Source organism: Sitophilus oryzae, unplaced genomic scaffold (genome assembly GCF_002938485.1).
Source record: "Sitophilus oryzae breed Bouriz unplaced genomic scaffold, Soryzae_2.0 scaffold_1234_pilon_pilon, whole genome shotgun sequence".
Classification (NCBI taxonomy): Eukaryota; Metazoa; Arthropoda; class Insecta; order Coleoptera; family Curculionidae; genus Sitophilus; species Sitophilus oryzae.
Genome location: NW_022145876.1, coordinates 537,159 through 550,293, shown reverse-complemented (window position 1 = coordinate 550,293; position 13,135 = coordinate 537,159). Strand labels below are relative to the sequence as shown.

Here is a 13,135-nt window from a genome sequence, read left to right as displayed (position 1 = left end):
ACTTCACAATACAAACCATCAACGGGGCTTGTTGGGAATGCACCCAAACAGTACCTCAAGGCCGCATTGTAAATACCATTCAGTATGTTTAAGCTAGATTTGTAGGCTGATCCATAGACAACACAGCCATAATCAATTCGTGACAAAATTAGCGACTGGTATAAAGTGAGAAGCATCTTTGGTTCTGCACCCCATTTTGTGTGAGACAGAACTTTAAGAATATCTAGGGATTTCATGCATTTTTGTTTAAGTGATAATATGTGCTGTTTCCATGTATGTGTGGAGTCAAATATTATGCCAAGAAACTTTATAGTTCTAGGACATCTAATAGGTGTTTCTTCTAAGTACCGCAATGGGTCATAATGAGGTCTTCTAAGCCTACAGAAATGCATACAGCTTGTTTTCTCCTCGGAGAAAGTAAAACCAACTGATCTGGCTTGTTTGCAAATTTAATTTATCGATGGCTGCATCTTACGTACAATATCACCAATTGTTTTACCTGAGCAGACAATCGCCAAGTCATCAACGTATAGAAACTTAGTTACATTACTATGTAAGTTGTCGGCTATTTCATTGATAGCCAATCCGAACAGTGTGCAACTCAGTGTAGACCCTTGTCTATTATATATCTATTATTATAGTATTATAGTATCTGTGCTTTTCATTGTTAATCTGGGAAAATATTTTTCATTTCTGATGATTTTATTTTAAAAATTACAGAAAAACAATTTATTATAATTAAAAATGGCAACTGTTCCGTGGACAAACTGTACAGCAGAACAGTAAGGTTCGATGGTAGAGATAGAATAAAAGTACCATTTTCAACTATATTTAAATACACTACAGTGTTGTCGCTTCATTTAAAAAGTAGTGGTATAGGTACTATTTAATATTTTAAATATAAACACCCAGTAAATTATTACATTGTTGGAAATTACTTTAATTTCTCATATTTTTTCTCCTATACCGTATGATCGAGAAAAAAGGCATCACCGATGGCTATCAAATAAAGATTGCTGTCATTTTATATGTAAATTTATATGGGAAATGTCATCGATCATCATTTCCCAGCCAACTGGACGCCGTTTTTTTTCGATCGTATGTTACTACTTACATCAAATTGAACCTTATGTATGTTATTTAAAATATCAAATTTTGCCTTAGAACTATATATATATGAACCTATACATAAACATTCTAATTTAAAAATAATAGTTATAACGTAGGATCGAAAAAAACGGCGTCCAGTTGGCTGTTAAATGACGATCCATGATATTACCCATATAAATTGACATATAAAATGACAGCGATTTTCATTTCGTAGCCATCGCTGACACCGTTTATTTTCGATTATACGGTATTATTACAATTTGATTTCAAGAATTTCATTACCATGACAGTTTTAAAAATTTGGCAATTAAAGTCTATAGTCTGTCAGGGAAGATTTCAACAGAAAAATCCAAAAAAGTAAAGCACTTTTATGCCTAACCATAAAAGGAAAAATATATATTATAAACTAACATTAAGTCAGTGTCAAATTCAACGAGTGTTCGACATTTAAAATTGTTAAAAAATTAGTTATTTGTCACGTTTGAAAAAAAATAGCATGTTCTAATCGGCGTAAAAATGTACTTTGTGCCTCGCCTGTAAAGTCAAACGTACAGCGTCACCAAAATGAGTCTCATTTTTACTCCTAATAAAACATGTTTCTATTACATGCGTATTAAAACGACAGACTGTCACAGTGACAGATGTCATGAATCCTCTCGCAGGACAGATTTTTGGCTGATACCTATAAAACATTGAATATTTGTCATGATACAGATTTACTTAGAATAAAACCTATTGCTAGAGAAATATTATTTTTTAAATAGCTCAATAATATACCTACAGGGTGGCCCATCGTGTTTTCCAAAAAATTCAAAAACACGTCAATTTTGTTTGTGAGGGGGACAACGTTTGCCCTAAAAATGTTTGCAAAATCTTCAACCCTCTAAGCGGGGGTGTCATCCCCCAACTTTTTTGGAAATGGAAAGGGGGGTCAAGTGGCACCACAATGCAAAGAGCTTTCTATTCTCTATATTTCCCCGCTTCGTTTTTGAAAATCGGTCAAGTCATTGAGAAAATATGAAGGATTGAAAGTAGTGAGTTTATGGGGTATCTCCTCCGAGAGAGGAGGTTACCCCATATTCAGAGGAGGAGGTTATAAACAAACAAGAAGAAAGAGCAGGAATTCATAAATTAAGAGGAGGTGGTGGATCTTTTTCGGTATTGGTATGAACTTTTCGCTTATAGAGATGAGTGAATAAAAACAAAAATATATTAATATCGATATATTATTAACATTTACAAATATCGAGCATATTCTTAGGCAGGGAGGGAGGGAAAGAGAAACAGACAGAGACAGAGACAGACAGAGACAGACAGAGACAGACAGACAGACAGACAGACAGACAGAGACAGACAGACAGACAGAGACAGACAGACAGACAGACAGAGACAGACAGACACACAGACAGACAGACAGAGAAAGAAAGAGCTTTATTATGCTTGCTTATCCCCACTTACACTTGCTCTCACTATATTAGTGTCTAGTCATATAGTAAAATTTCGTATTATAAAAGTGAATCTCTTCTACATATCAAGAGTAATGCACAATAAGAAAAAACTAGCTAATGTTGTTAGATTGTTAATTCGAAAGTATACCTATTTCCATCAAACGATTAGCAGCCAAGTAATTTTAATTAATCAAAAAGATTTATTTTATCCATTGAAAGAAGACTGCCATCGGATAGTTGAGTTCTGTGCTGATTATTTACTAAAACGGCTTAATCTTTTTGAATTTGTGCGCGCATTTGGTCAAACATATTTTGCAAGTGAACTAACACACATTGTTCCATACCTGAGACTAACGAAGAATTCCAAAGTTATAATAGAAATTTTAAAGGTGTTCGAGAGGTTCCACTTGGATGATGCTAGAGATCAGTTATTGCGAAGATTTAAGGGCAAGTTATCACAACCCTTAGAAGTTGGAAGCACAGTATCAAGAAAACATAGACCTCTTCGTCAATATCATACTCCAAAATATTTAAAAAACTATATTCTGTTTTAAAGTGAAAAATGTCAAGTGAGAATATTGAACTTATTAGTGCAGTAATATGTATTCATCAAGAATTTTATAAATCATTTCATGAAACTTATCAAAAACTTAGACAGATGGAAAAAATATATTATGATGTGATTCTTAAATATGAAAGAGGTATGCATGCTTGTGCACAATATTATGAAAATGATAATATATTAGAATTATTCTCTGTAATGATAGACTTAGGATTTATAAATCAAATAACATATTTAAATAAATTTGTTAAGAGTGGGGAATTCCACAATCAAGTAACAGATGATGTAAACACTAACATAAATAGCAATTTAGTTAACCAGGATAATTCATCTAATAATTTAGTTGATGTAGAAGTATTAATTTAGTATAAAATTATATTTTAATAATAAAAGATGTAATAAATATTATATAGATTTTTATTCATTCATAAAAAAATTATAATACAAATATAAAACATTTGACAGGCACACATACAAGTTGACTTAGAATGATAAAAGCATTTTGGTGTTCCGATAGGCAAAGCTGGTTGTTCATCTATTTCAATTACTGTTTTTTTGGAATATTTCTTTACAAATTCTGCTTTTTCAGCTCCTTTAACATAAACAAATTCCACTTCAGCTTCTTCAATAAGTTTTTCAATTATATTTGAAAAATAATGGTGAGGTGTAAATCCATCATTCCAGTTGATACAATGATGGTTTTTCATTAACCATACCGCCTGTCTGTGACATTCTGGTGACAGAAAGTCTAATGGATAGGGTTTCTTAAAGATATAATGTGATATTCTATGTCCATCAAAAGCTGCAAGTTCTTTAGGTAAAAAGGTGTTTTTCTCATCTTTAAATCCTTGTATATCCACAATCAACCTCATATTTTTAGTTCACTAAACTTTTTAATTAAACTTTTTTGTCTTGAGTAGTTTGCAATTTGTTCTTTCAATTTTTGTATTTTAAAAATAAAATTTTGTATTTCTAGTTGAAGTGTTGATGACATATCTACTACTACAGACACTATGTTTACTTATTTATATTAAATCTATGAGGGTGGGGGTAAAAGTTTATAATTGTTTGACAATCTTTGTTAAAGGATTGTAACTAAATAATTTATCATGTAAAATAAGACAATAAGCAGATGTGTCTTTTTTGATTGCACTGTTTGTTTCAAACTCAATTCTCATTACAACAGAACCCGTTTGAAGCGTTTCCTTTTGATGAGAACAATCAATATATGCAATTGGTGAAATCTCCTTGAATTTCTCAGGATTAAAAATGGGTTCATTAGAAGTACCATAATAAGAATAACGAAAATTGGCAAACATTTCATATAAAGATGAATATTTGTTCTCTTTGAAATTTAAATATAAGTCATGATAAGGATACCTTTCGGAATTTAAAAATATTCTAATATTTGTTAAATCTACATTGTCAAATTGACTCATATCTTTTTTAACATCTCCTTTTCGATTTTCTTGAAAGGCAATTATTACATGACGGGGAGCTTCCAGTTTGCTAGTTGTTTTTACAGGCCATGTGTGTCGTGTTGTTTCAGTTAGGGAAGAGTATTCAACAAGTTCCCAACTTCTAAATCCAATTAGTATATCTTTATTTGACTCCAGTATTCTAGTGAGTGCTAGTTGTTGTGGTATATCAACTGAAATATGTGGTACTTTCCAATAGATTTTATCGAAAGTAACTTTTGGGGTTTCTACAGTTGTAGATGGAGTTGTTACATCATCCTTAAAGAAAACTCCATCTAAGTCATTATTAGATCTAATAAGAACCAACTCTTGTTTCATGTTAATTATAATTTTTCTGTAATCTTCAAAGAATCCCATTAGCAGTTTTAGTGGTATAGATACGGAGAATTTTCCATTATCATCAACTAAAATTCTATCCTCTTCTTTTCTGTGTGGAAACCAACCTGCATTTTGCAGTTTTAAACTTTCATTTGTGTTACTGGATAGATAACTTTTTAATGTTGATGCTAGTCCTACATTTCTTAAGGTACAATAGTAATACCATTTAACTCATAACGAATTTCTCTAAATAAGAAAGCTATACCATTGTTTGTAAATCGCAATCTCTTTGTATAATTTCCCTCTGTGTTTGTTAACTTTCCTTCGATATAAAGTAGGCTTTCTGATGGTAGAGTGTAAGCATCAAGTTCTTGGATTGGTATACGTATTTCATCATTATAATCAAATTTTGAAGAAATGTATGGTTGATAGGTATGTAATTCTGAACTAACAATAGAGTTATCAATATATAACTTTTCGTTTACATTTAATATGCTCATTATATTAAGACTTTAAAACCTAGCGATTTTAGAAAATTATGATTTTTTCGTGTTAATCGATTGGTGTTGGATTTGACACTGAATAATTTTTGTGTCAGTTTCTTTTTATAAGTTTTGATTTTTTTAGGAATAATAACTGGAGAATAATTTATATTACCTCTATTATATCTAACAACCATTTTATAAACCGTTTGTTTTTAAATGTAATCTTACTGTAATAGTCTCACCTCTGAAACTGATAAGATCTCCGTCTTGATCAACAATTTTTACTGTAATGTTGTTAATTGCTTTAACGCTGACTGGAAAATATAATATGGGTAAAGGAGATTCAACTATTTTATACCCTGGAGCTACAGCAGGATAAAATTGGTGAATAATATGAACAGGTTTTCCGTTACTAAATGAACCAAACACAGATATTACAATCAATGAAATAGCGTTGACTTTACTTATATTAGCAACATTATCTGATTGATCTACTTTATCCGCTTCTATGATTCTACTTTTAAAACCTAGTATTTTTCCTATTGAATCATCTTTTGTAAAATCAATTTGTTTGCTACACATTAAGGTACATTTCAGGGTATTAGTATTAGGTTTTAATAAAAAAGCAACGTTTTCATATTCAAACACAGTTTTAACTTTGTCTTTTATATAGGTTTCTATATCAATTATATCATAAGTTCCATCTGGAATAACAATCACTTTATCACCTATATAAAGTTTATTGTGACCCTTTTCTATATTGGGTATAGTCATAAAAGTTTCAAAATCTGCTAAACCTAAGTAATATTGTTTCTCATCATCCAAATATATAGGTGGATTGAAATCAGCTGATAAAACTGAACTGTTTCCTGATATTGCTATTGTTGTAGACATTGTGTAAATGCTATTTTATTACATGTTGTTAGCTTATATATTATTTTTTAAGAATTTTAGAGAAAGTTGTCCGCAGTTGTATGAATTATTTTTTTGTTTATTTTCATATGTGTAAAATATTTTCACTTCACCATTTGAATTAAAATATTTTGAAAGTTCAAGAGGTGGTTTTAAATTTCCATAACTATCAAAGTATACAACATGATTATCATTTTTAATGTATGAAGTCCAATGTGTTCCTTTATTTTGCTTCCTGTCTAAATTAACAACACCACACTCTTTTAAAGATATTGTATTTGGAAGTTCATCAAGCATAAATACACCTCTGAAATTAGGAATTTTCATTACCTTTACATACTTAATAATGTCAATATTTGTAAGCGGTCTACGTGGAAAACTTATGTTAATCTTTTGGTCTTTTTTTTTATACCAAGTTTACCACCTTTATACGGTTTTATAAAAAGTCCTTTTCCCTTATACGGTTTAATAAATAATCCCTTTCCCTTAGAAACATCCTCCATTGCAATATTATGTCTATGCATTTCTTCTAACTGCTGTTTAGATGCTTTAGCATCATTGACTGCTTTGGCAATTCCTGCAGCACCTCCACCTAGTGCACCTAACGCTCCCAATATTGGGAGCAAAAGTGGTAAAAATCCCCCAATTTTTTCAGGTGTTCGAATTATACGTTTTTTCTTCATGTTAAGCTTTCCACTTTTTTTATCCTTTTTCTTTTTTATACCCATTCCAAGCTTTCGTTTTCCCTTCATTATGGCAGCAACAGTTAATGCAGCTACTTTTTCACCGATTGAAGAATCCTTAGCTTTTACTCTATTCCAAGCCTGATCTCCTAACAGTTTATCAGATGCGTGTCTTTTTAATAAATCTTCAGATTGAGAGTATGCTATATCATGCTGTTTACAAGCAGCATCCAATGGATTTATACCAATATCCCCTCTGGCTATTCTCTTCTCCAATTTTGTACCCGGTCCACAGTAGTTATATCCTGGTATGTGAAATTCGAAGGGAAGGTTGGTAATTAATTTGTTTACTAAACCAAAACCTTTTTTTCGTCTCCTATTTATAGTTTTGTTCTCACTGGAGTGATGTACAATCATTAAAACGTATTTAAATACTAAAAATAAACTATTGCTGCTAGGGTATAAATACTTTTACACACAATGGAATATATTAGTAATTTTAAAAATGAAGATCGAAAAACAAAAATTCTCTTTACCTATTAAGAACCATGATGAAAAAGTTTCACACAAACAATTTAGGAAACATGGTGCTTTGTTTGGTGGTGGTTCGAAAAGAGGATTAATTGTTGGTTGTAGTGGAAGTGGTAAAACTAATGTTATGCTAACATTGCTTGAACATCCTAATGGTATTAGATTCGAAAATGTTTATATATATTCAAAATCATTAGATCAACCGAAATATAAATATTTAAGACAACTTTTAGAACCTATGAAAGAAATTGGTTATTTTGAATATGATAATGATGAAAATGTTATTTCACCTCATAAAATAAAACCAAATTCTGTTATTATCTTCGACGATATTCCTTGTCACAATCAATCAATTATTCGAGATTATTTTACACATGGTAGACATACAAACACAGATTGTTTTTTCATATTTCAGGGCTACTCTTCTATTCTTAAACAACTAATTCGTGAAAATTCAAATTTATTGATTTTGTTTAAACAAGATTCTTCAAGTTTAAAACATATATATAATGATCATTGTATGATAGATATGACATTTGATCAGTTTAAAAATATTTGTGCTAAATGTTGGAGGGAACCCTATGGTTTTCTTGTAATTGATAAAGATTGTCAATTAAATAATGGTAGATATAGAAATAAATTTGACTCTATATTTATATATAAGACGAGTTTTGTGGTTTTTCCTCATTTAAAAATTATCTAACATGGATAAACGTTTAGCTAAAGAGTTGATAAAGTCAAGACAAGCAGTAAAAGAAAAGTATCATATGCTAAAATCAGCAGCATCTACAACACAAGCAGAGTTAGAACAGACTTATAAACCAATAACACAACCTCTACAAGAACTAGTCTCAGCTATTGGAAAATCGGAACATTTACACATAAAAGAAGAACCTGTGGACTTACAAGAAGAATATTTTAAAACTTCAACACCTACAAAAGTTAAAATAACTCCGAAAACTGGCAAAATTCCTATATTACCACCTGAAACTCCATCATTTTTTAACAGATCAACAGAATCTATAAGTCAGATTCCCAATATACAAGAAACAAGTATTATTGCAGAAACATTTCCTTCACAATTTAACCATTCAGAAAGTAGAAATTTATCAGATATATTAGAAGAGACAAGACAAACTATTCAAACATATGTTGGGACTTCGGGATATGATGATTGGTTGAATGCTTTCCATGAATTACCAAGAACATATATAGATGAAGGTGTGAAAGATACAAAGTCTAAGTTTGATCATAATTATGGAATAGTGCATGATCTCGAAAGAGATAAATTTTTTTTGGGTTTAACACAAAAACCTGTGGAAATAATTGGTAAAAATATTCATGTGGAAGGTATAAAATATCCCGGAACGGTTGGTTTATATGAATTACTTTTTAAAAATAACCTGTTGGATATAAAATGAAGATTTAGAAAATTATATGGACATATTAAAAAGAACTAATGCATATCGTAGAAATTTTGATCCCAACGAGCAAGTGCAAGGAAATAGTTCACATAAATATGTAACAATAATTGGACCTTACTTGCAACGAAAGGGTATTACAAAAACTAAAACAATAACACCATTGGAAAGGTTGTCTGAAGCTTTTGCTAAACCGAAAGCACCATTTAGAACTAGTAGAACGACTGCTGTTCAGAAAGGGAAAGGTTTAACTTTAAAAATAAATAAATCAAATACAGATTATGTGTATTGGGATAATATAAATGAACTTGTGGATCGACTTCGTCTTTTACTAGCATCTACAGATGCTGGCAATACAGCCCACAACAATGAAATATTATCTATAATTGAGGAATTAAGGGAGGCTAAAGTTATACTATAAATAAGAATTGCTAGTTATAAACAAATCAATTGTTGACCAATATCAAATCATGTCTGTTGATAAATTTGGTTGTCATATTTCTAAACGTAACACTGTAAATACAACAACCTTGGAAGATACAGTCTTATCAAATGTTGAAAATAAAATTTTAAATAGGTTTAAGACAGATGTAAACTATATTGAAAATAAAGTAATTGAACATTTTCAAGGTAGTATAGACAACACAAATAAAAGATTAAGTGAAAATGAATCAAACAATAGTAATTTTGCAAAGAAAATTAAGTTTTTTGATGATAAAATTACAAAACATGAAGATAAAATTGTACAATTTAATGATAATATAAAAACAATTAATAATTTAAAAACAGAAATTGAATCAATCAAAAGAAATCTTCAAAATGATATTAAAACAAAATTTGAAGATTTCGCAAACAAAGTTTACGAAAGAGTTAATCAAGAAGTAGCTTATTTTAAGGATGTTCATGATAAAATTGACAGAACTGAAAAAATTACAGCGACAGCATTAAATATGCACATAGTTAACCATAAAAAAGACATAGAAGAACTACAAGATCTAAGACAGCAATTTAATAATACATTAGCTGAAATTACAAAATTAAAATCAGAAAAAATTTTGGAAAGTGAAGATAGAAATAAAAGTAAAAGTGAAATTTCTACAATAAAATCCAGTTTAGAGAAGTTCGATTTAAAATTGGATGAACTTTATGTAAGTCTAGAATCGTTGAAAGAGTATGTAAAAGAAGAAAATACAAAAATTAATGCTGATATTGATGAAATTGATAAGACCATGAACACTCAAATTAGAGAAGTGATAATTAAAAATCAAAAAGAAAGAATTAAACATCTAAGAAATGATATTGATAATATTGTTTCATCTAAGAGTAAACTTATAAAGGATACTCTTAATGGTAAAAAATTATCTGTTGTATCTTTAGAGATTAGACAATATATAGAAAATCTTTCACAAAATATATATACTATCTCTAAAATATTGCATGAAGAACTAACAAAAATAGAAACGGAAGTAGAAAATTCTGCAAATAAAAGAAAAGATTTTCTATTAACAACAGTTAAAGAATATCTAGATAACCTAGTCAAAGAAATAATTAAAATTAATGAAATTTTGATTGAAACTAATAAGGATGAACAAATACAAAAATTAAAAGAATGGACAGAGATGTATAAAAGCTTTGTGGACAACTACTATCAAAACTAAATATCTTTTGGTAAAATTTCAAAAGTATGACAACCATTAAGGAACAAGTAGTTAATGAGTTACATAAACCTGCTAGAAAAAAATTTATGCGAAGAAGGGTAATTGTTAAAAGGACTAAATGATCTTTACAGGCAGATCTAGTAGAAATGCAACCATATTCCAAATTTAACAGGGTTATAGATATATTTAGTTGTTATAAATGTGTTTTCAAAATATGTTTGGGCAGAACCTGTAAAAACAAAATCTGGTAAGGATGTTGCCGCAGCAATGAAAACCATATTACATACTTTAAAAACCAACCCACAAAATTTGCAAACGGATAGGGGTACAGAATTTTTCAACCAACATTTCCAAAAACTGATGGAACGATTTAAAATTAATCATTATAGTACGTTTTCCAATTTAAAAGCAAGTGTAGTTGAAAGAGTAAACCGAACATTAAAAACCAGAATGTGGAAAATGTTTAGTTTGCAAGGAAATTATAGATGGCTTAATATTTTACAAGATATCGTTAAGGATTACAACAACACCAAACATTCAACAATTGCAATGAAACCAAACCAAGTAAATAAACAAAATGAAAAGAAGATTTTAAGATCAATCTTTACTCATGCTAAAACAGTAGATTCAAAACTTGCTAAATTTAAAGTTGGAGATCATGTGCGTATAAGCAAGTATCGTGAGGCGTTTTCCAAAGGTTACACTCCAAATTGGTCAAATGAAATATTTAGAATTAAAAAAGTTAAGATGACAAATCCCAGAACATATATAATTGAAGATGAAAGAAATGAGGAAATTCAGGGTGGATTTTATGAACAGGAGTTACAGAAAGCAAAACACTTTGATGTATATCTCGTTGAAAAAATTCTAAGAAGAAAAGGAAACAAAGTTTATGTAAAATGGTTAGGATTAGATAAAAAATTTAATACATGGATTAATAAAAATGATGTTGTATAGTTGTTTTATGTAACTTAAAATAAAATAAAGCACTAATTGATATAATATAGTTTTATTTAATATTTGGTTAAATATAAGTATTAGCAAATCGTGTTAAATACATTTTAGTTCTGTGTTCTTTGCTTAGTATTGGATCAAGAATAAGCTTACAATTATTAATTCGTTTTTCAAAACGAAGTCTATCTAAATAATAAGTTCTAAATTCACTTTTTCGTGCTTGTTTATAAGCAAAATTCCACTGCACTAACACATAAAGTTTATTTTTCTCTTCCTGAAAAGTCACCGATTTCTTCATAATATTTTCTTTTAAGTCCATTTCTCTTTAACCTGGTTTCCAGTTCTTCAGGATAGAGTGTTAGAAACTCCAACATTGTTGACACATTTTCACTGTTTGGATTTTGATTTGGTTGTAAAATACGATAAATATTATCAATATGATCATCTTCCTGACTTGAAATGCTGGTTTGGAACACTTTAAAGAAAAGTGAAAATTCTTGTTTCTTTATAATAGAAATCCTGTAATCCACAACTTCCTTTAATCGCCATAATGTTTCTATAGACTCGTATCCTAAATATACGTATCTCGAATATTCTTCTTTAATTTTTATAACAGGAAGACTGTTGACTTTCTCAAAATATAATTTAAAGTTGTCTATATTCAACATGGGATCGTTAATTTGCTGGGGAAAGCAGAAGTAGTTTTCAATAACTCCCCGATGATTGCAAAAACTATTCCAATTTTCTTCACTTAAAATTATAGAGACACCATTTTTTCCACCGATTATAATTTTCGGGGATAAATCTTGATTACTTATACCAACAATAACAAACTTTGACGAAGATTTATTCAAAAAGAAAATTTTTGAATTTAAAAGATTTTCAAAATTTTTAGAAGACATGGTGAATGAACTAAATGATATTAAGTTCTTCTCTTACTTTAATATTCAAACCCCTACCATTTTATATCCCCACCTATTCATATCGATCAACTTATGTGCATTGCTTATTGTCTATTCACAACAATGTTTTAAATGAAATTGATTATTGAAAGTATAAATTTCCTGTTTGAAATTTATAATAAAAAAAGATAATTAAAATTGTGATATACAAAAATATTGTAAACGTTAAAAAGAGATTAACGATATTAAAAGTGTTATATCCATTATTTTTTTCATTAATAAATTTAGTATAGTTGAATGATTCATTTTGAAAATGTGTATATTTTAATTCGGATCTTTCAATCCAATTAGTATCAAAAATGGTTTGGTTTGAATAATGATATAAAACTTTAAAAAACCTACTAGCATTTTCTCCTTTGTTTATGTGATACATAAAACTAATTGTATTATTATTAATTAAACCAACTTTCATAAATTGGCAATTTTTATCAAGGGTTATATTTGTCTTATTAGAGAAACATATTTCACATCGTGTTACATTAGGAGGGTAATGAACATAAATAATGTTTTGAAAAATGAAATAAAGGAGTATAAAATGGGTTTGAGAAGCCATTAAAACAAAGTAAATACTGTATCAATTTATTTATTCAAAATTTACATCTATTCAAGAGGA

General features: G+C 29.3%; 2 protein-coding genes across 2 annotated transcripts; one reads left to right on the top strand and one right to left on the bottom strand.

Annotated features, from left to right (window-relative positions):
- Window positions 1-4,178: 4,178 nt before the first annotated feature.
- On the bottom strand, window positions 4,179-4,916 carry LOC115874171. The gene has a single exon (XM_030889275.1). The coding sequence runs from the start codon at window positions 4,914-4,916 to the stop codon at window positions 4,179-4,181; it is 738 nt and encodes a 245-aa protein (XP_030745135.1).
- Window positions 4,917-11,065: 6,149 nt separating this feature from the next.
- Window positions 11,066-11,563, top strand: LOC115874170. Its single transcript, XM_030889274.1, has one exon. The coding sequence runs from the start codon at window positions 11,066-11,068 to the stop codon at window positions 11,561-11,563; it is 498 nt and encodes a 165-aa protein (XP_030745134.1).
- Window positions 11,564-13,135: the final 1,572 nt, after the last annotated feature.

Bases quoted from the DNA above. Each gene is read 5' to 3' on its own strand.
- LOC115874171 (XM_030889275.1), bottom strand. From the start codon at position 4,916: ATGAAACAAGAGTTGGTTCTTATTAGATCTAATAATGACTTAGATGGA.
- LOC115874170 (XM_030889274.1), top strand. From the start codon at position 11,066: ATGTTTAGTTTGCAAGGAAATTATAGATGGCTTAATATTTTACAAGAT.